Source organism: Protopterus annectens, chromosome 10.part0 (genome assembly GCF_019279795.1).
Source record: "Protopterus annectens isolate FY-2018-M chromosome 10.part0, PAN1.0, whole genome shotgun sequence".
Taxonomy (NCBI): Eukaryota; Metazoa; Chordata; order Ceratodontiformes; family Protopteridae; genus Protopterus; species Protopterus annectens.
This window is the reverse complement of record NC_056744.1, coordinates 1,060,632,264-1,060,659,763: the sequence shown is the minus strand read 5'-3', so window position 1 is coordinate 1,060,659,763 and position 27,500 is coordinate 1,060,632,264. Positions and strand designations below refer to the sequence as shown.

Here is a 27,500-nt window from a genome sequence, read left to right as displayed (position 1 = left end):
CTAAGTGAAGGTCTAAAGCTATAGATCTTACTCAGTTTCTATTTTTCTAAAACTTTATTTCTGTGATGTACCAAACCAATTCCCTATGGTAACCTTTTTGTGCAAAATGCCTGACTGTAGATGTGTTTCCTTTCTGTCCTTCACTGTAAAAGTAATCTTCTACAGATTACCCAGCATAGATTTGAACTAAATCAAGGAAATAAGAAAACCCTTACAGACTATCTCTGTCATCAACTCAAATTGGCGCCAATTTCCTTTACTTGTCAAAATCTTTCGACATAATTTGCAAAAGTATGTTACTTTCCCACCTCACACATTGTAGTTTTAGTCAGATTAAGGCAAAGACTAAATATTTGGCCTTCATTTAATACCACAAAAATCATAGCAATGCAACTTCACCAAGGTTTACATCATTTGATGTTCTATCTAACTTCTATATGTTATCAAAAGGTAATTGTCAACTTGAGATCAATGGTGCCACCAAACATTTGGACCTGAGCCGCAGCTAGTTCATCTGGAGCCCCTAGCATAAAGTTATGGACAAAAAAAGGTTAGCATCTAATGTAGGAAGAATCTGAATCTGTTTATATAGTATGGACATTCATTAGAGAAGATGAATGCTAGCATTGTACTTGAAACCCACAGGTAACTGACAATCTCAATCTATAACCGCTTGTGCCTTGGGCAGCTACCTTCTTTATCCCACCCTATTTGCAGTTCTATCCTGGACATCACAATTTATTGTGATCTAAATTTCGGAGATGTGACTTAGCAGCATTGATTCAGATGGAAAGCTTGGACAACACATCATTATGATGGTTTTTAACCATTAAACATAATGGCACCTCCAAGCATTTCTCAAGATTTAGCATAGTGAGGCCCCTAAGCATCTGATATGCCTGTTCATATTTACATTAATACCTATAAAATCACAAATTAAAGATTTCAACTTAAAGCTTACATGATGAGCAACAAAACTGCACTACTACTTGACCTCTGTCTAGTCCAGTTAAAGAGATATTAGATGCTGTGCATCATCTTTTTATTTATAATTTCATAATTTTTATATTTCAAGAAATATTTCAGCAACTGGTCAACATAGACAAAACTGCTTAGTCTCCTATAAAATCTTACAGCAGATGAATAAAACTTTGCTGACAGTATATGTGTAGCTAGAGTGATTGTGGTACTCCGTGTTTATTGTGATTTTTAAAAATCTAGCATCTAATAAATGCTATCATTGTTTCGATTAGATTAGCATGCTCTGAACAGTTTGTCATTTGTAGCTCTTTAGCGGCACTTGGGATTCTATGATTACTCGTTTGTATTGTGAGGTGGTAACTCCAAGGTTTGCATTCCATGTTACAAATGTCAGGGGCAAACACCAACAGATGTTCTCAGTTGTGACAACCTTGTACCATTGTATGTCAGGTGCTGGGTAGGGTGTATAAATAAAAAGCCTAATGGTCATGAGAATGACACTGCACTAGGACACTGCAATTTCCTCTCAGACAGCAGAAAGGTTTCCATTAAGTGTAACTAGGAGTGACTCCTGTCATCCAATTTTGAGGAGAGGCACCAATGACAAACAGCAGCCTGCCTCACAGAGGCCACAAATTCTTAAAAAAGGAGTACAGACTTCTTGACCTCTACTGGAGGGAATACACTAAATAAAATCTCTGTAGAATGAAATGATTTATGTCAGATCATGCTCAAGGCTAACTAGCACAGTGCTCCCTAATGAAATATCAACACTCCAAATGCTGTGCGCTGACACTCAGAAAAAAAAAAAGACTGAAAATGCTGGAGAAGAGCAAATCCCGAACATCATTCTTCTCCTTTACAGCTTCCCTATGTACCCCCTGGTGTGGAGGGTCAAGCCCCTTACACCCCCTGAACTAATATATACTAACTACAAGATCACCATACCTCAGAGAAAAGGGAATATCCCAAGAAATAATCATGATAAACAGTATAGCTAAGTCTGTTTTTTAGCCATCTATTTTCCATATTTTGGGACTCGTTCTAGCAACCCAAAATATTTCTAATGGTAACAGTAGGCCAAGCTTACTTACTACCCAGTCTGGCATATGCCTCTTGAATTCTCATTATTCTATCATGAATGCATTCAAGAAAATTACAATAAATTTATAATTGTATAGACAGAATTACCATTAAGTTTTTCTGCAAATCCCCTCAACATACCTCTCAACTTCTTAGTACTAAAAGTCTGGACAAAGCCTAAAATAATGGGGGGGTCAAATTTTATGTAGAACAGACCAAAAATATACAGCAAAAATCTGGACATTCTGCAAATCTCTGGACAGTTGAGAGGTATGCCCCACAAGGCATATCCTTAAAAAAAACACAGTGACCTGAAATAAAATATCACCTTAATTCCCAACAACCCCAAACTACTTGCTCTCTCCTTTGAAACTTACATATTCCTTGCAGTCTAGTCTGTAATCAGCTGGTAAACCTTATCTTATAGCCTAAAGTCAGATTTGCCACATGAATTGTAAACCTCTCAGTTAAAAAAAAAATCATGGTAACTTAAACTTTTCCAGAAAGGTTAAAAACTAAGGAATAAACTATCAAATATCATCAGACAACCCCCTTCTAAAATTACCTAACAGTATTAAAGTTATATTCTACTATGACATGGGAATGCACCTGTATAGCTGAAGTTGTTACTGTTTCAGTCACTCATTGTTTCTAGTCATTAACTGACCTATCAAGTTTCCTTATTTTGTTTCCCCCAAAAATAACTCTTGCCCTTGTCCCCAGTTTAGGCTATATATAGACTATAGATATATATAGACTACATATACATGACATGTCTGACTTACAGGGCTATCTCTGACCCATATCTAATGAAAATGCTGCACATCAGTAAGTCAAGCAGGACCAGAGTCTCCCCTTACATAAACTCATTTGAGCCTGCGGCATAAACAAGACCTGCTGGTGAGACGGATACATCTCTCAAAGGTTGCTACTCCTCTGGAATAGGCTTCAAATCCATACCAAGCAGAGCACCTCCATGATCCTGTTTAAGTACATCATGGATGCCTGAATGAGAAACCATAAATTTTTGCCTGAGATTGCCCCTGCTTCTCTCCTGGATATGGGTAGTCCTTGCTAGAAAAACCTTGGGCACAGATGATATCTCTCATGTAGTATTATTATACTGGGATTTAATGGTTAGGCTTGTAAAGACCCTCGGGTCAATAGCCTAGCAACATCCTATGACTCTATGAACCTAAATGTCCAAGGAACTGTGGAATAAAGCTGTGTTGAGTTGCACAGCTAGTCTAGTAAAGAACCTGGTGATCATTAGCCTAGTATAAACCTATGAACCTATAAACCTATAAGTGTAATAATAATAATTTTTACCAACAAAGCTTAATTAATACATATAGTTAATTAAAATAACTAAGAACTATGCAGAACAAATACTGAATGGACATTGTGTTATGAAGTGCTTAAAACATTTTATTTTTACTTCAGTATGCAAGGTAAACATGACAGACCTACAGCAGACTTGTAAACATACATATGACTAGTTAGGGTTAAATGCAGTGCGAATACGTACCAATCCATCCGACAGCAAAACGATAATTATTAACATTTTTGGGTTCTGTTAAAAAAACAAAAGACCACAAGCATTAGAATCTAATTTCAAGTTACTGAATAAAAGATATATGCTTAGTGGTATGGTGTCACAGTTCAGAAGACAACAACTTAATGCTTTTTCAAAATTATCTAGAATGTTGTACATGGTGTAATCAACGTAAATAATATACTTGCTGTACCTATCATATATACCACCTTTGTATCATTTTAGTGGTCTGTGCCGTGACATGTTGCAATATTTGTTATTTATATATGTTTTCATTTTTCAGTAATATATTTGAACTCATTTGACTTACCTGGAAATACAGGTACTCATCTTTTACACCATCAAGTTTTATGGAATTTGCTTTGTATATTGGCTTTACAATGATTGAACTATCAACACTTTATTGCCAATGTTTAATATTGCATGTTCATGTTGTACAATGGTTAATTTCACTGGTTAACATAACAATATTCTATTGTCCATGTTAATTCAATATTTCATTATCATATTGTCTGTTTACATGTATATTGTCAATGTTAATTGTTTCATTATCATGTTGTCAGTTTATGTGTGCATTGTTTTTGAAATTTTGGTCCAAGTCATGACTAACAAGGGTCCTTGGGCCAACTCAGTTACTGGGTTAAAAAACAAAATAAAATAATTAATATATTTCCTGTTAAGACTGTACAAAAAGTAGAACAATCTTCCAAACCTGCCTCATTCCAAAGATCTGTAAGTGAAATTTCCTGTAATAAAATATACTGCTTTACAACACAGGTTTCATAAAATTTTGCAGAAGTAAATATGGAGAAGATATTTCTTTGACTTCTTTTAAATGTCATTTAGAAAAGTATTTACAAAGAAGTTATAATTATGCTCTATGTAAATCAAGATTAAGGCCACAGTCCTCTATTTTATAGGGGCACATTTTTCAACAGTGGAACAATTGTCAAATTTTGATTTAGTAACATCAGTGAGGATTCAAAGAGTCCAGACTCACTAGTGTGTAAGTGTGCTGTGCACAAATCTAGAGCATAGTATAAATGGAAATTACACAAATAGCACGCAGACACATACAAGATATTCAGAGACTTGATGCTTACATATACTGGAAACCAGTTGCAGTACAGTGGGGATCTCATGTGTGGTACTGACAGAGGAGTGTTTCAGATACAGAACATATGCAGTGCACCACAGTGTGAAATGAGGTAGGAGAAACAGACAAATACAGGTTGTGTAAAACAGAACAGGAAAGAGTTCCACATCCTGTTGCTGGTTGCAACATACATACTCTTGAATGAGAGTCTGTATATTGAAAGGCACAAAAATGTGGAAGATTGCTGTAATAGGACTGTGCAAACACAAATAAAAGAAGTAGCTGAAAGGCAATGGGGACATGACCCACAAAGCATTATTGATAATGATGAAGGTTTTATAACATGGGATCACCCATTATCAACAAAAGCAATGGGGAAGAAAACTACCCAAAAGGTTCCAGTAGTAGTAAAAGCAACAGGAGTAATAAAAAAGAATTTACAGTCATACTTAAATATGCTACCAGTACATGTAACCCTGTATGAGCTGCAGAAGGAAACAATTATAGGCATGTTGTGAGTGCTGAGAGGAGCACTCTTGACTAACATCAAAGAATGAAGCAATACTGATTTCATGAGCTTAAATTATACCCTGTCTTAGAAATGGGGTCCGTTCCCATCAAGATGTGTAAAAGAAAAATAAGCATTGGAGAAATTAAACCGTCTGAAATGAGCAGCTCAGTATACTAATCACTTCACTAACTCACTGACGATCATATGAAAAGAAATAACACTAAAGGGTCTTGCAGCAGGCTGGATGCACAGCAGCACAGCACTGTGCATCCAAGGGGATGCAGCCTACATTGTTTAAAATGTGCCCAGACTCATGGGTTGTGGCTCTATGCATTTACTGTGTCTGTGATACAAACTGCAGAAAGGATTTGAGTGCTGTAGTATAAAAGGTGAGTGGTATCATGACTTAAATGTCTGTGTGTTATACTGGGTCTCTTTGTTATACTGTACAGCAGGGGCTTGAGTGGTTGCATTATTTAAAGTATACATAGCATCATAGGTGGTGCTTGTGTGTGTTATATTGTGTCTTTGTGTTACATTGTGCAGAAAGAGATTGAATGGTTGCATTATTTAAAGGGTGCACACCATCACATATTTTGTGTGTGTGTGTGTGTGTGTGTGTGTGTGTGTGTGTGTGTGTGTGTGTGTGTGTGTGTGTGTGTGTGTGTGTGTGTGTGTGTGTGTGTGTGTGTGTGTGTGATTTATTGTGTTGTTACACTGTGCAAAAAGGACTTGATCGGATGCACTATTCAATGGGTACATAGCCACACAGGTTATTTGATTGCGTGTTATACTGTGTCTTTGTGTTACACCATGCAGAGGAGGCTTGAGTTGTTGGATTACTAAAAGGGTGTACAGTGTCAAAGCTTGCATGTCTTTGTATTACACTGTATATAAGGGTCTTGAGTCGTTGCATTATTCAAGGGCGCATGGCATCATAGATTCTGTGTGAGTTACACTGTGCCTTTTTCTTACACAATACAGAAAGGATTTAAGTAGCTGCATTACATGAAGGGTGTACAGAATCATAGACTGTATATATATATGTGGTACATTGTGCTTTTGTGTTAATGTGCAGAAGGGACTAGACTGGTTGCATTATTCGAAGGCTACACAATATCACAGGTTATATGTCTGTGTGTTATGTCCTGCCTTTGTGGAAAACTTTGTATGAGGTACTTGAATGGTTGCATTATTTAGGCTCATACCTTCTTACTAAGCTTACAGGCAAAGAAAAACATTGAAAAACTCAGCCATATTACAATACATATTGAAGATTAACAATGTCCTCTTATGAAGCAGATTTTTTCTACATATTCTCGATGAAAATTTGTGATTACCCACTTAGACTGGTTTTAAAGGTTGCCAGGGAAGTATTTTGCTTGGCTTAAAGGTTGCACAATATCATAGGTTTTGTATGTGTCTGACTGTTGCATGAGTGTATGTTATACACTGACTAGAAGTAAGCTGAGTAGTTACATTATTACATTAGTTACATTATTAAAAGACAGCACTGCACCACAGTTTGTGTGTTATACTGTCTTTGTGCTGCACTGTACCGAAGGGACTTTAGTGGTTTCACTAATTAAAGGGTGCACAGTATCCTAGATTCTGTGTGTCATTTTGTGATTTTTGTGTTACACTGTACAGAGGGCACTAGAATAGTTACATTATTTAAATGATGCATAGTATACATGTCTGTGCATGCTCGAGTGTGTGTGTATGTGTGTGTGTGTGTGTGTGTGTGTGTGTGTGTGTGTGTGTGTGTGTGTGTGTGTGTGTGTGTGTGTGTGTGTGTGCATGTCTGCGCACACGTGTGTGTGTGTGTGTGTGTGTGTGTGTGTGTGTGTGTGTGTGTGTGTGCATGTCTGCGCACGTGTGTGTGTGTGTGTGTGTGTGTGTGTGTGTGTGTGTGTGTGTGTGTGTGTGTGTGCTCCACATTGTTCAAAAGAAACATGAATAATTACACAGCATCACATGTTTTGTGTGTGTTTGTGAGTATTCTATTTTATTTTTGAGTTATACAAAATTCCAAGATGATGACAAGATATGGTAGGAAAAATGGTTTAATTGCAGAAAGAAAATATTGGAGCTGCACAAAGAGAGTGGGTGATTTATAGGGAAAGAATTTGAGAGAAAAATAGTGAATGGAATATTAGGAATCAAGGAAAAAAGCAACTAGAAGGCAAAAGTTGACAAATAGTTAGAGCATTGGCAGATGACCTCCAAGGGCTTTTAAATACAAAAATAGAAGGGAAGAATTTGGCGAAAGTAGGTATGAAGTGATTTGGAAAGCCTGCTAAGCAAATGCTTGGGTACCAGGACTTGTGTGTTTGCGTGTGTGTGTGTGTGTGTGTGTGTGTGTGTGTGTGTGTGTGTGTGTGTGTGTGTGTGTGTGTGTGTGTGTAACTGCTGACTGTCAATGTCTTTCTGAGTTGAATGACTTTTTCCTGGGTTCCCGTTTTAACTCCAGCCAGTCAACAGTGAATTTGCTCAGTGCTAAAACAAACTTTCTGCTTTCTGTATTTCACTGAAAAATGAAAGTTAGGGACACTGCTGACAGTTAAGTTTTTAGTTAGTACAAACAGCTCTAGTAAGAAAGGGAAGTCCAAAGAGTTCTGCTGCTGCTAAGTTGCTGCCAGCCAAATACATATACTGCCTGCAATCTGAATGCTGCAAGTAGAGTCACAGAAAGCGGGGGGGCAGACAGAACACCAGCAAAGTCATTGGCCACTCATCTTTCCTTGTGTTAGATAAGAACTAAACATTCTACTGGCTGGAATCAAATATAAACTCAGAAAACCATCTGGGGAAAGAAATGTGCATTCAGACGTATCTCTCAGTGAGATGAGAGTTGTGGCCCTCTCTGTATGGTCCTGTTGAAAAAAAAACTCACAAAGAATACTTAATATTTGGAAAGTAACTGGGAGAATAAAAAAAAAACAAGATTAAACAAGCAAGAGTTCAGCAATGGGTAAGATGGAAAGGAGATCCAGAAACTAAGGAGTTGAGAGCAACTGCTCAGAGCCTGAATAAGAGCAAAGATATTTGCTGTTCTAGAAGTAATAAATGTAACACAAAAAAGACTGATACTTTGTTCTGTCATCTTTGAGGGGGCTAACTTGTCAGCCACCCTTGATGGACAAGAATGTTGAATGCAGATTTAGAGGCGAAGTTCACACTAATCTTAAATGTCGTGGTATTTTTTAATCTTATGCAGCATTGAGTCTTCTGATCTTCATATCATATCATAAATATTGATGAAAGGAGACTTTGGGTCATTCTGGTCTGTCTGAGTGCTGTAGTTAGTCCAAGGCAAATAATCCTCATTTCTCTTTCTTCTTACTCCAAACATCCAATGTTTTTTGACATCTCTCAATTATAATACCCTCTATTACATGTTTTGGCAACCCATTCCACCTCTCTCTGTTACACTCTCAATATAGAAGTGCTTTCTACTGTCCAGGCTGAAGTGAGTTGCCTTATATTGTAATTATGACCCCTCCAACCTGTTCTGCTATTCCTTTCTGGCTTAATTTCAACTCACTTTGCCATTATTGCTTTTGGGTACCTAAATCATATCCATCCCCATGTCTTTCTTTTAATCAAGTGAAATGTATTTATTTATTCATTTATTTATTGCCATTTGATTACCAGGAAAGTCCAATTGGATAAAAGCCCATTTTCAGCAGAGGCCCGGGAAGAAAAGCTCCAAATTATTATAATACATTTTAAAAACAATAATTTTACAGTCTTTAAAAATAATACATAAAAAACAGTTGAAATAATTATACCAAACTAGAAATAATATGAAAACAAATATCGAAACACAAGGCAAGTCGTTAGCAGTAGAACAGGACCCTTGGATAAAAAAGAAAGATACAATTTCCACAAAAACATCCAATAGACCCCACAATGGCTGTATCTGTAGATATAAAATTTGCTGTAAGTTTCCACAGGAACTTTCAGTGAACCACTCAGTAGGTAAAATCTGCAGAAAATGTATTTGGTGAGCACTTTCGTGGCATAGATACACCACTTCATCAGAACTATTGCTAATTAAACATCTAGCACTTATATATCCATGTCAGTAAGAAAACAACCAATCATCAGACAGAGACAACAGAAAGTAGGTGGATAGTAAGACTCAGGGCAGATAAAGGAAGGTGTTTAAATTATAGGGTACCCCATAAACCCCTGTTAAATTCAAGACCATTGGCTAGAAAATAAAGTTATGTAATCAGACATCAGTTATATGTATTGTAATGCATGTATTTTTGATATATGTATTTTTATAGAATGTCTTTTAACTGGTAAGGATTTACAGTATATATTTTTAAATTGTTAGCTCTTAGTAATGATGTATCAGTCTTGAAGGAAGGTGTATCCAAGTTAATAATTGCTGACTGATGACTGGTTGTTTACTAATAGACTGTTGTTGCAACTGAAATGAACATAATAAAACAATTTAATGATGTAGCAAAAACAAATGTATATATTTTTTTAATCCTTAATAAGATCCAAACAGAATTCTGCATAGCTTATATGATCACTTAGTTGTCATAAAACTTCCTGGAAATAAACAGCAGAATTCCAAAATACAATTACTCCACCATTACCGGCATGTGTAACCACCACCTCCTTATTATGGCTAACTTCCTCAAAGCAACTTTTTTGTGGATATTAGAGCCATACTTCCGAAAAATATTGCATTAATTTACATGTCAATATCTTATTACATTTTGTACAGACATCCACAGGGTGGTATGGTGGCTATAAAGCAGATTTCTTAAAAAATAACATGCAGTCAGTAGTACATGTAAATTGAACATTAACCACTGATTGGTTAGCCAAATATAAAACTGTCTTGTTGGTAAAAGCAATCACATCAGATTCTCTGAATGTTAATGAATCAAAAAATTGCACTTAATCATGTACCTATAAACATGTATTGGGTCCTCAACTGTTTGGCATATGTATATTATGTTAATATTCTTATTGTATATAGACTTTGAAGTATGTGATTATGGACTTTGTGGTCTTCAGAGATACCTTAATGACCAACTAGTCTCACTGATAATTTAGAACTTGTTCATGACAAATCTGTCATTCTGAACTTTGGAAACAAAACAGTGTGCTAAGGCAGTATGCAATGTCCCATGTAGAATATGCCAAAACTTTACATTACAGCTGTAATACATAATTTTTCTGCGGCCTAAGTTCATAGGTAGCTACTAGTCACGTGATACAAAATACAATTATGGAGTCTAGCCCAAATTTCTCCATTGCCCCAAAGGATTGTCTGGTTAAGTGACATGGTCAGAATCACAAAGTTGTCAAATGGAGGCTAAAGAAATCAAATCATGGACTACATGGGTCAATTTGTTAACAATTCACAGCCCTAATCCTATACACTAACTGCCAGATTTACATATGGCTTGATTTACTCATAGTGTCATGTTATTTACTTTCTATACAAAGCTAAGGAAGTAAGCATTTGTAGCTAGGAGTAAATCTTTGCACAACCTGCATATTACTTGTGTAATAACTATTACAACATGCACAGTATAATTCCTAGCTTATTTATTTATCTATGTATGTATGTATGTATGTATGTATTAATTTACATTTCTTACCGGGGTAGAGACTAAACAAGTATAGTCAATTACAAGCCCATCCTGGGATGAATAAACAACAGAGCAATTTATGAAGTATGAACAAATATACAGGAAAATAAACCTAGTACATACAGTGTATTAGTAACAGGTTAAGCTAATTCTATGTTTTTAAAATTAATAGTTTTATGAAATTTACAACATTTGCTAGTATGACAGATGAATGCAGAATAGAATAGGAGAGCAAGTGTGAGTGCGAATGAATACTAGTAAAGGGTGAAGGGAGGATATAGGTTAAATGAAGGGCAATATGTACATATTTACATTAAGCAGTACTATATGCAATAAGATTTAGTTAAATTAAGTTTGTTATGTTATTTTTGCGTGGGGATATTGTTTAGTTATGTAATGTGCTCTGAATTAAGACAATTGCATTCATATTGTTTCTTCAAAAACTGTTTGAGCTGGGGTCGGAAGTGAGAATACTGAGAAGTATCAGTTATACATTCAGGAAGTGACTGCCTGAACTTGGGGACTAAGACAGAAGCTCTGGGCAGAGCAGTATAGTTTGGTTGTGGGAGTTTGAAGAGAAGGGTTTACTGTAGGTTAATGCCTGAGGTTGTGCAGAGAAGTAGCCCAATAAGTTTCACAGCAAGAGGTGGAGGTGTGTCCTGATGGTGTAGTTTGAAAAGGATGGATCCCAACAGAAGACTTCATCTGCCTTCAATAGGTAAGAATTTAGCTTTGGAGAGGCTGATACAATGATGTTGTAGTTGAGGAGAATTAATAATGAAGCAAGAGAATACTCCACAATGCTTTTCAATGTTTTAACTGCATCCAAAAAAGCATCCAAGCTAAAATAATATTTTCTTGATTTATTTCACTTATATTTGCTTTATACTGTGGTCACTGCTATTGCTGTTTAAAGAGGATGACAGCATGGAGCTCTATGTGCAAGTCACCATAGACAAGGTCGCTCACCATATCATGGCTAGCTACAGCTCACCATCTATGCCCCTAGAGTCTCACAACTCTTATTTAAACCTACTAGAGGAGCTCACAATCCAACCAAACACCCTATTCATAGGTGACTATAGCTACTCCTGTATAGATTGACAATCTTACACTGCCTCAAACTCACAGGCACAATGCCTCTTAGGCTTTATTAATGCAAACACCCTGGAGCAGATAGTAGACTCTCCAACCAGAGAATCAAATATACTGGATGTGGTACTCACCTCCATGGGAGCATTGCTCTTCCGACCCCCCCCCCCCATGTCACATCCTCAGTAGTGAGATCAGATCACAGAGCTATCTCCACTGAAGTAAAAATAAACCTGGAAAAACCAGCTAAACCAATTACAGTCAGGAACTATTCTAAGACAAACTACATCCTGCAAAGTAACAGTTTGTCAAATTCAAGGTTCTCACTAACCTCGAGACCACAGCAACCTATGCAGAATTAGTCAGAGAGTCACTATGCAAACATGTGAATGGCTGCCTACATGCTGCTGAACCTCACAGTAGTAAACCCAAAACAACCCCTACTGGTGGAATCCTCATCTAAACAGGGTATATAATAAAATACGAAAACTTGTGACCAAAATCAAGAAGAGCAACTTCCTTAAAGACAAGTGCTGTCTTGTACAACTAAACAAGAAACTAAGAAGTCTAATAAAGTCCATCAAGGACAACTGCAGGATTAGGATAGCCTTGCAGACTAAGTGCAATCACAAGACCTTCTTCAGCTATGCCCAGAATCTTAAAAGTAGCACACAGCTGTGTGCTCAACTCTTGTTGCATGGTACTACCTTCATCGATCAGGGTGACATAGCAAATATACTGTTTGATAAATTCAGATCAAACTTCACCCCCCCAACTAATCCCCAGCTCCACCAGGTAAAATCCCCTCCAAAATACTACCCCCACTATTAGCAGGGGCCAGATGCTGGTAGCACTCGCTAAAGCCAAGAACACCAGCCCATGTCTTTCTTTCCCTCTTCTCTAATCTGATACTGTACATCATTTCAATCCATGTATTTTTAAGATTGTTTGTCTGTTTCATATTTTGTATAAGATGAATCTTATTCTCTTTGTATGTTTTCTTAAATTTGTATTTCATTGTAACAAACATAATATTGTATATGGAGCTTTCCTCCTTGGGTCTCTGCTGAAAAAGGGAATCTGCCCAGCCAGACTAACCCAGTTAACAAATGGCAAATAAGTAAATAAATAAATAAATAAATGTGCCCCAACAACATCGCTGGTTGCCACCTAAACAGTGTAAAATATGACCTATCAGGACTGCTTGAAGCAGTCTTCAACTACAGCCTTGAACAGGCTTAATTCCAGGTGAATAGAGGACCACAACAGTGATTCTCCTCCACAAGGACAGACCATCATTAACTGATCCAGGAAACTATAGAACCATCAGTCTAACATGACTAATATGCAAAGCTATTAAACTAATTTTCATGGAAATGATAAACAAGGACATTGGCAACCTATAGACAATGGACCCATCCCAATCTGTCTTTGTTAAGGGAAGGTCAGGCCTACTTAACCTGTTAGACATCTTTGAGAGGGTCACCAAAGCAATGGATGAGGGTAAAACAGTGCATACTGCATATCTTGACCTGGCAAGATATTTTATACTCTACCGTACTTGGATATTGTAGACAAGCTCTCTGAGCTAGCCATAAATCCCTAGAGAATTCACTGGATTAACAGCTGTCTCACAGGCAAAAACCAAGAAGTCAGAATTTGAGAAACTACCTCCATCGAGAGACCAGTAACCAGTGCAGTACCCCAGGACTGTACAGGGCATGCTCCTGTTTGGCATTTACTTCTCAGAAGTCAAGTTTAATGTTCAAAGCATCTGGCTCACTAAGTTCACAGATATTATAAACTATGAGCTAGTAAAGAGATCCCCCAAATTGCCAACATCTTGCAAGAGGGTATAACACATATAAATGACTGGAGCCAAAGCCATAGTCTAAAACTCAGTGCCAAAAAATACATTAGAATTCCCTTTGGGACACTGTTAACTCAAATTAATTACTCCATAAATAAAACACTCCAACATAAGTAGACAGCAATCTGACCTTTGACTAACTTGTAGCTAAGATGGTAAGAAAATCATTCCATATTGCCTAACTTACAGGTAACGGTATGGCATCCACATCCAAGGAAGTTATAGTACCACTCTACTTGGCCCTTATCAGACCTATCATTGAAAACAATGCTCCTTTGGCATTGATCTAACCAGACACTTACAACAGTTGTAATGTCTACAAAGTTTTCACACCAAAAGAATTCAAGGTATGAATACCCTGTCCTACACTGATCACCTAAAGACTCTGTCTCTGTATTCAGTCTCCTATAGGCTGCTGAGAAGAGATCTTTGCTTGGTTTACAGGGCTTCCTCAGACCAATCCGTGATGGATCTGTTGCACATGCACAAAGCAAACAACACCAGAAACACACCAGATCCAAGGATCTGAAATTCTCTTGTGACAGAAACAGAACAATCTGGAGAGATAGATATGCATCCCAAAAAATCCCCACATCATGGAATAGGCTCCTCATCCATGTACAACAGGGTTCACCCCTGACCTTATTTAAATGAAACCTTGACAATTGTATGGGAAATCATAAATTTACCCCTGGCCTGGCAACTATGTCCCTTATGGACAGAGGCTCTCGATAAGAAAAGCATGACACTAACTAATTCTCTACAAATCCTTAGTTACTTCTCTACTAACATGCCCATTTAGATGCCCATGATACCCAGGACCCAAATGGTTTGGGGGTACGTGGCTAGGCTTGTAAGGGCTCTAGCCATCATTAGCCTAGTAACATGCTATGAACCTATGAAACTATGAACAGATGTTATTTGAATTGACTGCAGTGATTTTTTTTATTTTGCTTTTGAGACAGGATGAGGGAAATAGACCCCGGGATTCATGAACCTTGCGCCAGGCGCCTGCATAGCGTCGGCGTTATAAAGCCAAATATGGCCACCGAGCGATTCAGGTATGAACCAATCCCACGTGCACTACTGGCGTGCGCCGGACCTGTGCCGCCCCCGGCGTAGGTATGCTAAACACACTGTGTGCGGTATTGCACCATGCAAATGAAGGCAAATAGCGATCCACGAAGTTGGGCAGGCGTAGCGTAAGGGCACGGCAATGTAAACCAAAAAAAACGGTTTACATTTACCCAAACATGACCAAGGAGTAATGGAAGGCTGTCAACGTCAGGTATCATACAGGTGCAATATGCCAATGGCGAAAGGCACCGAGAATGTCCAAAGAAAACATGCACAAACTGTAAATAATGACATAAATGTTATGCGCAGAAACCACAGCAGAACCCCGGATATGTGCACAGAAGGTGCAAAACAATGAAATAATATGAGAATGTCCTAAAAGAGCAGTATAATACACATCAGATGCACAGCCACCACACACCATAGTATGTATGGAAAGCCTCAACCCCAGTGCAAGGGTTGTCAAGGAGTGGCGGCAGTGTTCGGCGCCGTAACCATGTATTAGCAGTCAATGCCATGCAAATGAGGCAGATAATAGTGAATCGCAAAACCGGCACCGGTGTAAGGATGGAGCAAACGGCGCAGCGGTAGTATACCGAGGAGTGGCCTACACGGAATACATGTCAATCGCAGAGGGGTGTGCCACTGTAGGAGGAAGCACATTGGAGGCCAGCAAACATGGGCTGTACAATGCACATCACAGCAGTAGGGCCGGCGTGTGAGGAAATAGATGCGCTGAGAGTACATAATGAGCGCACAGATGCATGTGCACGAGGATGACTACGTTCCCCAACCCAGTCATGTGACGGCCTCCCCGTCAACAACCACGGATATAGGAAGGTAATGCGGAGAATATGAGGAAATGCGGAAGCAGTGTAATTGGAGCCGTAATGAGCAATCAACACCAATCAATCCAGGAAGAGCAGACGGCGGCAGCTGACAACTCTGCATGCAGACTCGCGCAAAACGGGAAAGGGGAGGCATAGGAATGCAAAGATAGTAGGGGATGTAGTAGAAATGCAAAGAGCAAAGAACCGAAATAGCACAGCCAAGTACAGAGGTAGCATAATGGCGGCGGCAGACAAAATGCATCATATGCCATGTGCCTGCAGGATGCACTGCAGGCAATAGTAGGTGCAACGCAGAAACAGTAATGTAAGATGCAAAGCTAAGCCAATGCAGGCAACTGTAATGTAACACTAAAGGCAATACCGTTGCAGTTGCAACGGTAAAACACCGAAGATAATCCACAGATACGGCTGCACAGACACACCCAATGACATCACCGGGTATACAGCACAACAGTATAAAGTGTGAATGCACACAACACACAGCGCAATTTCCCAAACGCCGCACCGTAGGGTGTAAACACACGGGGAACTTCTAATATGTATATGTTGGGTGCCGCCGTGGCCATGATGCATAGGTATGTGTCAGAGACAGACGGAGTTGCGGAGGAGGGTTCCGACAACTACCGTAGGCCTCATAGGAGAAGGAGAGTGTTCAGACCAAGGGTGACCTACCAGGGGCTGCAAGATCTGGAGATAGTAGAGCGCTACAGGGTGGACAGGGACATGTTACAGCAAATAGTGGATCTGTGCCGGCCACGCCTGAGAACAAGAGACAACAGAGGGAAGCCCATCCCAGTGGACACAAAGGTATGTGTGAGCTTGCGAATACTGGCTACAGGTACCTTTCAAAGGCCAACCGGGGATATAATGGGTATCTCACAGGCATCAGCATCCAGGGTACTACACCAGTTCCTGGATGCCATGTTACGACATGCCCATGAGTATATAAACTTCCCCAGATCTCAGGAGGAGTTGGCTAGCAATATGCGCCACTTCCACCGTGTGGCACAATACCCGGAAGTACTGGGTGCGATAGACTGTACGCACATAGAAATCAAGTCACCACCCGGGGAGCAGGGTAGACGCTACATAAACCACAAGGGATACCCCTCCATCAATTGCCAGGTCGTGTGCAATGCGCAGGGCATTATCATGGATGTGTGTGCTGGCAGCCCTGGAAGCTACCACGACTCCCATATCTGGCATGCCTCACAGCTGTATCAGGTATTCGCCAGGGGGGACATCACACAAGGTCACCTTGTGGGGGATGCTGGCTATGCACTGGAGCCATGGATGATGACACCCATCAGGAATGCACACACACACATGCAGGAACGCCATAATGAGGCACACGCACAAACCAGAATAATCATAGAGAGTGTGTTTGGGATGTTGAAATCACGGTTCCGGTGCTTGGATACATCCGGTGGAGCCTTGCAGTACTCTCCAGGCACATGTGCCCACATATTCATAGTATGTTGTATGCTACACAATATGATTCTGCGGAAACAGCTGCTGCAGGCACATAATGGTGTAGGGCCACCAAGCCCGCCACAACTGCCAAGGCAAGCACAGGCACAGGGCGTTCAGTGCCATGAACACACTGTGCCAGCCCCAGTAGGTAGACGGAGGCGTACCCAATATGCCTACGCCCTGGCAAAGAGGGAACGCATAGCACATACTTTGACAGCGTAGGCCCCATGGACTGACACCTCCTTACCTGCACACACACAGTGAAATGGACGCCACACAAACATGTCCGCCCGTAATGTGTACCGTATGTGCGGACCTATGTGTGACTCCAACAAAGGCACCACCCAAACACTGCACACCCAATAGCCAGCAGAGCATGGAACGCCAACACCTCAACCGCACGCCGGTTCTACAGCAGACGGCGTAGCCGTATGCTGCCACTTTCGCCGCAAGTCAACTACATATGTACTTATCTGCATACACAGATACGGAAATAGATATCATTACACACGTAGAAATATATGTACACATACACAGATATAAAGTACAACAGGTTAATATCGAACCCAGGGATGCAAGTTTACAGATAAGTAAGACGCGAAATCCCCACATAGTAAACATAGTGAATGACAACCCGATCATCCGGGAGGGTGGGCAGAGCAAGGAATGCCAGCCATGGAAATGTCAACCAGCATCAATACATATCCGCGGGTCGGGATGATCGCCAGGCCACGGTACAGTAACGGGATATGTGCGTGTCATATCCATAGGATATGAGTGCGGAGGTACACACCGCCGCCGATGCGCCAACGTAGGTACTGTGTGCAACCGTCGGTGCGAAAGCGGCAATCATACCTGTCAAGTGTACGTCATTATGAGGAACGTACCTCATTTGGGGTCTAAAACAGTTCATGTTCCTCGAAGTTCCTCAAAGTTCCACATTGAAATAGTCTGTCACACATTCATTGTTAGGAATGTATTTAAATGAAATCATGGTAAATAGAAATTAATCATAGTAATTCATTAAAGGTTCTTCTTTGTAAGTAAATCAGCATATTTTAACCATCCTATGACCTTCTTAGCTGAAGTTGTTAGTAAGCCATTAGTATGTGTTCCACATTTTGCCCATTTGTTCCACATTATGAATGTGTGTGTTCCTCGTTTTGGAAATGGAAGGTTGAGAGCTATGGCGGCAATATGTGTATGTGTGAGGTGAGGTTGTCGTGTGTTCCGCTGTGTGTGTGTAATGTGTGTGCCACTGTAAAATGTGTATGTAGGTGACATGTCACAGGCGGAGTGTAATAACATGCGTAGGCATACAGTACAGGAACCATAGCCGTATGTACAGCAGTACCCACAAAGTAGTACTGACATCTCCTCAGTGGCTAGGTGCGTGGCGACGTAAAATGATGCAAAGCGGAAATGTCCCAGAATGTACCACAGGACCATAGCCAACAGGAGATGCAAAGGACGCATGTACAAACCATGACCGTATGTATGGCGGCCATATGGTAGACTCAACACGATACGTCGGCAACGTTACACAGCATCAGGCATGTACGGCGAAAATACGCATGTGCTATCCCAGCACCGATCGTGGCCACCTACGGTCCCGTAAATACCGCTGTGTGTTCCACGACCGTTAAGTAAGAAAGCGCCACATGAATAGGAGGCAACCGGTAGCATACAGGCCGTCCCAAGTACAGGACCACAATCGCCGTAACAATCAGTGACAAAATGCCAATGGATAGTAGGCACGGACGAACATCCGCAGATATATAACCGATGTGAAGGAGGAATACGTGCAGGAAGCAAACATGCAGGTGATACCGACACCACACAACATCAACAAAACAAACATTCCCAGAACAACAGACAGGTAACCTGCAGCTCCCCAAGCAGGGATGGAGCACACACACAAGCATATCTTGTATGTATAAATGCAAGACCCACACCCCGTACCCGTCACCCACATCCGCAGATATACCCCATCGCACATATCAAAGGGATAACAGCCAAAACTGCAGCAAAAACATACAGGCAGTCAATGACAGCGGCATACCCGCAACAAGCCGCGTGGGAAACACTAGCAGCAGCTGATGCATCCTTGCATCCGTTGTGTACAGGAATATAACAGCTATGTTACACATCTGAATGCACAACGCCATCGACAGACGCCGCCAGGACATGGAGACCCACATGTCGAACAGAATACCATACCCAACACACACAATCCACGGCTAACACCACAGCGAAATGTACCTGACACCACACATAGCGGATGCAGTCACAAAAACATGATACAATACATACCATCCCCACGAAGGTATTGCAAATAACCAACGGCCACACGAGGAATGAACCATGGCCTAGTGCCGACGCGTAACGTACGAATGGAGGGGGATCACCGGTGATATGCGCATAAGTACACACCGAGGAACAGCTATTGGCGTGATGAACCCACATGCCTCAGGTGACGACGTATATAAGGAAGACTCCCTGGATATTCAAACCGTATGTTCATACCGAACAAATACCGAATACAAAAGAAGGAGTAGCAAGCAAGTACTGACGACTACAGAACCAAAGGCCGGAAAGGTATGTCGAACCCACGAGATGTACTGTTGTGTAATGCATGATACGTATGATGAATCTGTACAGTATGTGAACGGTGTGTGTAAGTAAAGATACCTGTCCATCAGGCAGAGAGTGGTGAAAGTTGGTTATGTAATGCTAAGCCGTGCAGCATACCAACGACTGTGGACAACGTGTGCACAGCAGTGGGACACATGTACACACCCGGGATAACCTCAGGTTAGGCTTGCCACCTTTTCAAATGGCCAAAGTGGGACATTTTCGGGACACACATCAGATGTTACAGGCGGACACATACCCATGGTCAGTACAAAGGGTAGAACTTTACTCTTTTGCCTAAATAAAAGCGTATTCTTGTAGCAGTTTAGTTGCTTATTGTGTTTCTTGTAACATTTAGGAATTTTACATACATAAATAACTATGTTATGCAACTATTACATAAAAAATGGGACATAATTATGTCCTACAATCTCAGGACATTTGCCATTTGTAATATGTTTTGTCGGGACACAACTGCCCAAAGAGGGACTGTCCCTTGCAAAGTGGGACAGGTGGTAACCCTACCCCAGGTCCGCCATAGGGATTTCAAACACAGAACAATGCCACCACCCACGCTGATGCTGGCAGTGGATATCCAACAATGAAGTGCCACAGCAGGGGATAGGACATGTATGTATAGTGTCACAGCACACATGTGTATGGGCATATACCGTCGATGTCATACGGAATGTGCGCGTACGCACGTATGCCTCGCAGTAGGGGTGACTATGTCAATTATGTGTAATGCAAAGCTGTCATGATGGATATGTTCAGAAATCATATACAGTATCACAGGCATAGCATGCATGATGGAGGGATGGCCTAATGTTATGTACATAAACAGGATATGTATGGCCTGCACATATGGGACAGAGTAGTAGCAGAATAGGTACCCGAAATGGAGGGAACAGCAAGTAACCGTGTCCAAACGTTCTGTAGCAGGTGCAATGTGTGCAACAATGATGTCCAGCAGGGCCGTGTGTAAACACATGTGCAATGTACACAGTAGCGTCACCCCTCCCCCATGGTAGTGTCCACTGAACAGCAGAGGTGGATGTCAACTGTATGTCTATACTGTACTGCCACTGTGGTGGTGCCATGGGTCTGTGTCACCCTACCAGCAAGGGAGCTATCACATGACCAGTGACACAGTGTGTCCCTGTGGGATGTGCACAGGACCTATGTCCCACAGCACGGTGTGTGTCCAGTCTGTGGAGGTCACACAGATGCCCAGGCTGGGCAATGTGGCATGTGTGCACACATGCAGGAGTGCTCCATTCACCCTGCCCACTGCAAACGCCATGTAGGAGTACTACATGCATCAGTAATGCGGAGAACATGGCCCATGGCAGAGTAGATGACACCCCTGTGTTAGTGGTATGCAGGTGAGTACAGATGTGTTTCACGACTGTCATTTGCATATGTAAACTGTCTGAGCCAGGTAGACATCACGGCATGACTATACTGTGACATGTAAAGGTGTATCCATTGTGTAAGGTACACCACACATGTGTTATGGTAACATTGCCCGCATGTACATGTGTGTATGGCACAGGTACAAGGGCACCCAATGTATCAGCTAGACATACAGTCCAGAAATGTGTGGCCCTGCACATGTGTACCCACGCCATAGTGGAATATGGCAACCACAGCACCATGTGGGGCATGTGTGTACAGCAACCATGTACAATGTGATATGCATGTATAGGGACAGTATCCATGTGATACACAGTGCATGACTGTCACTATGCAAAGGTGATGTGTATGCACTATGTGTGATGTAACTGATGCAATGACATCCACATGATATATCTGCCACACTGACACCTGTATGGTTGTTAGCAGTATGAGTAGGTTGAGCTAGAATGCTGCCAGGTATGTACATGTGGTATATGTAGGCATGGACAGTACTGTGTGACAGCATGTAGTGTTTGTAAGCAAATAGTGAGCATGAGGGGCCACATGATTGAGGACTGTGCAATGTCACATGTACCTGACATGTTGTAGTTAGCATGATATGCCTGCACCACTGTGTGACCTGTACAGGAGTCACATGGTGTAACATCCTGAGACATAGGGTATGATGTGATGCTGGATGCGGACATTGGCAATACCATAATGTGGAATGACTGAAGGGCAAAGAGCGGATAATGTGTGATTTGTTATCCTCTGTACCACACCAACCACCCATGCAATGGTATGACAGGTGGCCAGCATGTGGATGTGGTGTGCTGTGGCGCACAGAAGCCCAACAAGGTGCCAGTAAAGGCATGGAGGTCGTCAATGAGTGTGTGAAGCATGTATGTGAGGATGTGGCCCAGTGCCATACTGAATGGCCCAGTCATGGGTGTACAAATGCAGCCCCATATGTGCAATGCAGTACCACCCATGTGTAGTGTGTTAGATGTGGTAGTGTGGTGGTCAGGGTACACAACATCCATGAACGGGCTAGCAGTCAATGCAGTGTGCTGCTGCAGAGACATAACACAGCCAGGTTGGCGGGATACAACAACTACGGAGATCGGAGGTGACATTGGGACCGTGTCCCAGGACATAACGTGTGCATAGCAGTACCATGTATGTGTCCACAGGGTTAATACAATGTCCAGCCATGGAGTGGAACCCTGTCGTGAGTGAGAGTGTGTATTGTTGGTAGCACTCACTAAAGCCAAGAACACCAGCCCAAGTCTTTCTTTCCCTCTTCTCTAATCTGATACTGTACATCATTTCAATCCATGTATTTTTAAGATTGTTTGTCTGTTTCATATTTTGTATAAGATTAATCTTATTCTCTTTGTATTTTTTCTTAAATTTGTATTTCATTGTAACAAACATAATACTGTATATGGAGCTTTCCTCCTTGGGTCTCTGCTGAAAAATGGCATCTTCCCAGCCAGACTAACCCATTTAACAAATGGCAAATAAGTAAATAAATAAATAAATGTGTCCCAACAACATCACTGGTTGCCTCCTAAACAGTGTAAAACATGACCTATCAGGACTGCTTGAAGCTGTCTTCAACTACAGCCTTGAACAGGCTTAATTCCAGGTGAATAGAGGACCACAACAGTGATTCTCCTCCACAAGGGCAGACCATCATCAACTGATCCAGGAAACTACAGACCCATCAGTCTAACATGCCTAATATGCAAAGCTATTAAACTAATTTTCATGGAAATGATAAACAAGGACATTGGCAACCTATAGACACTGGACCCATCCCAATCTGTCCTTGTTAAGGGAAAGTCAGGCCTACTTAACCTGTTAGACTTCTTTGAGAGGGTCACCATAACAATGGATGAGGGGAAAACAGTGCATACTTCATATCTTGACCAGGCAAGATATCTGATATTCTACCTTACTTGGATATTGTAGACAAGCTCTCTGAGCTAGCCATAAATCCCTAGAGAATTCACTGGATTAACAGCTGTCTCACAGGCAGAAACCAAGAAGTCAGGATTTGAGAAACTACCTCCACCGAGAGACCAGTAACTAGTGCAGTACCCCAGGGCTGTACTGGGCATGCTCCTGTTTGGCATTTACTTCTCAGAAGTCAAGTTTAATGTTCAAAGCATCTGGCTCACTAAGTTCACAGATGTTATAAACTATGAGCTAGTAAAGAGTCCCCCCAAGTAGCCAACATCTTGCAAGAGGGTATAACACATATAAATGACTGGTGCCAAAGCCATAGTCTAAAACTCAGTGCCAAAAATACATTAGAATTCCCTTTGGGAAACTGTTAACTCAAATTAATTACTCCATAAATAAAACACTCCTAAGAGTTGACCCAGTAGAAAGTGGTCTGGGAACATAAGTAGACAGCAATCTGACATTTGACTAACTTGTAGCTAAGATGGTAAGAAAATCATTCCATGTTGCCTAACTTACAGGTAACGGTATGGCATCCACGTCCAAGGAAGTTATAGTACCACTCTACTTGGCCCTTATCAGACCTATCATTGAAAACGATGCTCCTATGGCATGGATCTAACCAGACGCTTACAACAGTTGTAATGTCCACAAAGTTTTCACACCAAAAGAATTCAAGGCGTGAATACACTGTCCTACACTGATCACTAAAGACTCTGTCTCTGTATTCAGTCTCCTATAGGCTGCTGAGAAGAGATCTTTGCTTGCTTTACAGGGCTTCCTCAGACCCATCCCTGATGGATCTGTTGCACATGCACAAAACAAACAACACCAGAAACACACCAGATCCAAGGATGTGAAATTTTCTTGTGACAGAAACAGAACATTCTGGAGAGATAGATATGCATCCCAAACAATCCCCACATCATGGAATAGGCTCCTCATCCATGTACAACAGAGTTCACCCCTGACCTGATTTAAATGAAACCTTGACAATTGTATGGGAAATCATAAATTTACCCCTGGCCTGGCAACTATGTCCCTTATGGACAGAGGCTCTCAATAAGAAAAGCATGACACTAACTAACTCATTCTCTACAAATCCTTAGTTACTTCTCTACTAACATGCCCATTTAGATGCCCATGATACCCAGGACCCAAATGGTTTGGGGGTATGTGGCTAGGCTTGTAAGGGCTCTAGCAATCATTAGCCTAGTAACATGCTATGAACCTATGAAACTATGAACAGCTGTTATTTGAATTGACTGCAGTGATTTTTTTTTATTTTGTTTTTGAGACAGGATGAAGGAAATAGAGTTTAAAAGTGTTGTTGGCATTTACTCCTCTCCCTGAGATGGGTGAGCATGTGGGATGAGAATTACACAGTTTCTAACTGAAAAGGTGTGAAAGGAGCAGTAAGTGGTAAATGGGCAGTTTCTTGCTTCATCTTTTTTTTTTCTTAGTATTGACTTTAAATTTATCTCTACAGTTTTACCAATTTCCTTATCTTTTATATTATTGTATGACATGAAGAAAAAGAGTCACATAAGATCAGAACTGCTTAGTGAAGAAAAACTATGGCAGCTTAAATTATTCCATTTTCTTTGTTAAGCAGCTCTGAGCTTTAAACATTTTTTGTAGGTGAAAAGTAATCGTAGGATATGCCAGTGGTAGCTGTTCAGATGAAAAACAATGACCAGATGTTCATTTCTGAATGAAGAGAATAAGCTTCCTAAACTCTAGGCTAAAAGAAAACTCCACAGCAAAAAAGCTTCCTTTTTCATATCTTTTTTTTTAAATGAATATTTTTAGTTGCAAGATGTCTTCAGATCAAGCAGTAGTAATGTGCGCTTGCACAAGGAAGACATTTCAAAGCAAACAAAAAAGCTATGACTACAATTCAGAAATGATCGCGTTATTACTCAAAATGTTTAAAATGCTTAGCTTTTTACATGGGCATTTCCCAGCAATTATTTGATATTCATCACAATGCCACATAATCCAGGTTACAACAACAGAGGTTTTTATGCTCCAACAAGCACATATAAAAATTGCACTTGATGGCAATAGAAATGCATTGTTGGGAAAAAGTGAACTTGAATGGCAAATTTGTTTAAATGCCTACATGAAACCAGGGTTCAGTGCAGGCTGGGGGTTGGTATAATGAGTAAGGGGTTTACCTCACAGACAAAAGGTGAATGGTTTACTTACTTCTCACCTTTGAAAGGGAAACTGGCAAGACTTAAAAATGGCCCACTAGGGCAGCTAGCCTAGTACTTATATATGAATCTTTAAGATTGTGTTATAATTTAGGAGAGTTAATCACACACATTTTTTTTTTACTAATGAGGTAGGAAGGCTATCTTACAATCTGAACTTAAAGTTCATCTTTCATTCTTACTTTACCTTACACCCACATTTACATTGTTATAGGTTCATAGTTAAGTACTACACTAGCTGTCCTTTTGGGCCATTTTAAGCTTAGCCAATTTTCCCTTAGTGAGACTCAAACTACATACCTCTTGTCTGTGAGGTAATGTAAACACCTTAACCATTATGCCATCCTCCAACCCAATTTAACCCCTCACCTCCTCTACTTCCAGTCACAAAAGTGAATGTCTGCATTATTATCCACCATGCCCAAAAAGAAAAACCAAAAAAGTTATTTCCACAATTTTAATTAAAAAAAAAAAAACAAGTTAAAAAGATTAAGTGCTTTTCTTCCACAACCCAGAACTCCATCAGAATAAAAAAAATGTGTATCACTTCTTTAAATAGCTAAAAATTTAAAGAACCGACCATCCATTACTCAATGAATATAAATTAATAACCATTACGCTGAAACTGTGCCTATTCAGAGGTGATCTCTGCCTAACATACAAAACTATGTCAAACCCAGAGCTGTTGGACGTGCTCCACTTAAAGAAATCCCAATCCCTCTGAGCTACACGCTCTAGGGACCTAAACCTTGTCACCACAATAAGCAGGACATGCTGGAGGGATAGATTCCTGTCCCAGAGACTTCCCATACTCTGGAACAATCTACCCATCTATGTCAAGCAAAGTTCCTCATTAGCACTCTTCAAGAAAAATCTTGATGATTGGATGGGAAATAGGAAATACACCCCGGGGCTCACTTCTGTGGCTCTGCTCGACAGGGGCTCAGGAAAATAATTTTCTTGGGTGGCGAAAGCCAGGGTACATTTTTGGCTGGGCTTATATAGATCCTATGGCCAATAGCCTAGTACCCTCCTATGAACCTATGAACCTATGAGATGAATGAAAGCAGAGCCCTTTGAGGAGAACTGAAATACTGCTGTACTAAACCTCAAAGCTTCAGGCTCCCAGCCAGTTCGACACTGTTAAAAAGTAGATATTTCCTTTAATAACTTCCTGTTTTCTAATCTTTTCAAAGTATTATATTTTATTCTGCACCTTCAAGTTTCACCCTAGGATAAGCTTCATATGGTTTTAGAATCTGGTTGCTTTAGAATCTGTCAGTTTTCTTTTGAAAATATGTTATGGTCCCTAAAGATAACATTATTGTTATTTATTTTTACTTACTGGTAATTGAGGTACAGGCTAGTAATCACTAAAACCACAGAGAAAAACACTAGCATGTGCATGAACAAAATGATCTAGGTGTTGGAAAAATAATGGTCTCCATTACTGCTATCCAGTATACTCACATATTCTGTTCATTGTAGGCTGGTTATCTTCTAGTTTTTCTGTTTAATTAGTCAATTCCAGATAAAAATATTTCATAAGGTTAGGACTGCTTTTTTTTCAGTGAGCCCCAGTAGATAAGGCAATATTACACACCCCTAATATTCTACATGCAATGAGCAAATCCCACAATATTTGGTATAATTCTCAGGCTATGCATGTTTTTTGGCCACTATGTCCACTCTCTAAGTCAAATTCATCCATCTGTTTACACTAGAAAAGATCTGCCTGACTGTCTGGTCTAGAAAATCTGGTCACTATCACTGCACCTGATCTATGTCATTTTTACTGACATATATAAAAATTAGCAACCAGCTCCTCAATGGCATCAGTGTTCCACCAAGGAAAGACCTGATGGGAGCACATTACTATCTATCTCTCTGTATATATATATATATATATATATATGTATATATAAACATATATATATATATATATATATATATATATATATATAAATATATATATATATATATATATATAAATATATATATATATATATATATATATAGATATGTATACACACGCGCGCACACACACACACACACACACACA

General features: G+C 40.4%; 1 protein-coding gene across 1 annotated transcript in view; it reads right to left on the bottom strand.

Annotated features, from left to right (window-relative positions):
- The window catches only part of LOC122813474 (cytochrome P450 4B1-like), a 561,508-nt gene that overhangs the window by 407,333 nt on the left and 126,675 nt on the right, over nt 1-27,500 (bottom strand). Inside the window, exon 3 of the mRNA XM_044085809.1 lies at nt 3,593-3,637. Within this exon, the coding sequence (XP_043941744.1) occupies nt 3,593-3,637 (45 nt within the window). The remainder of the gene's footprint in view (nt 1-3,592; nt 3,638-27,500) is intronic.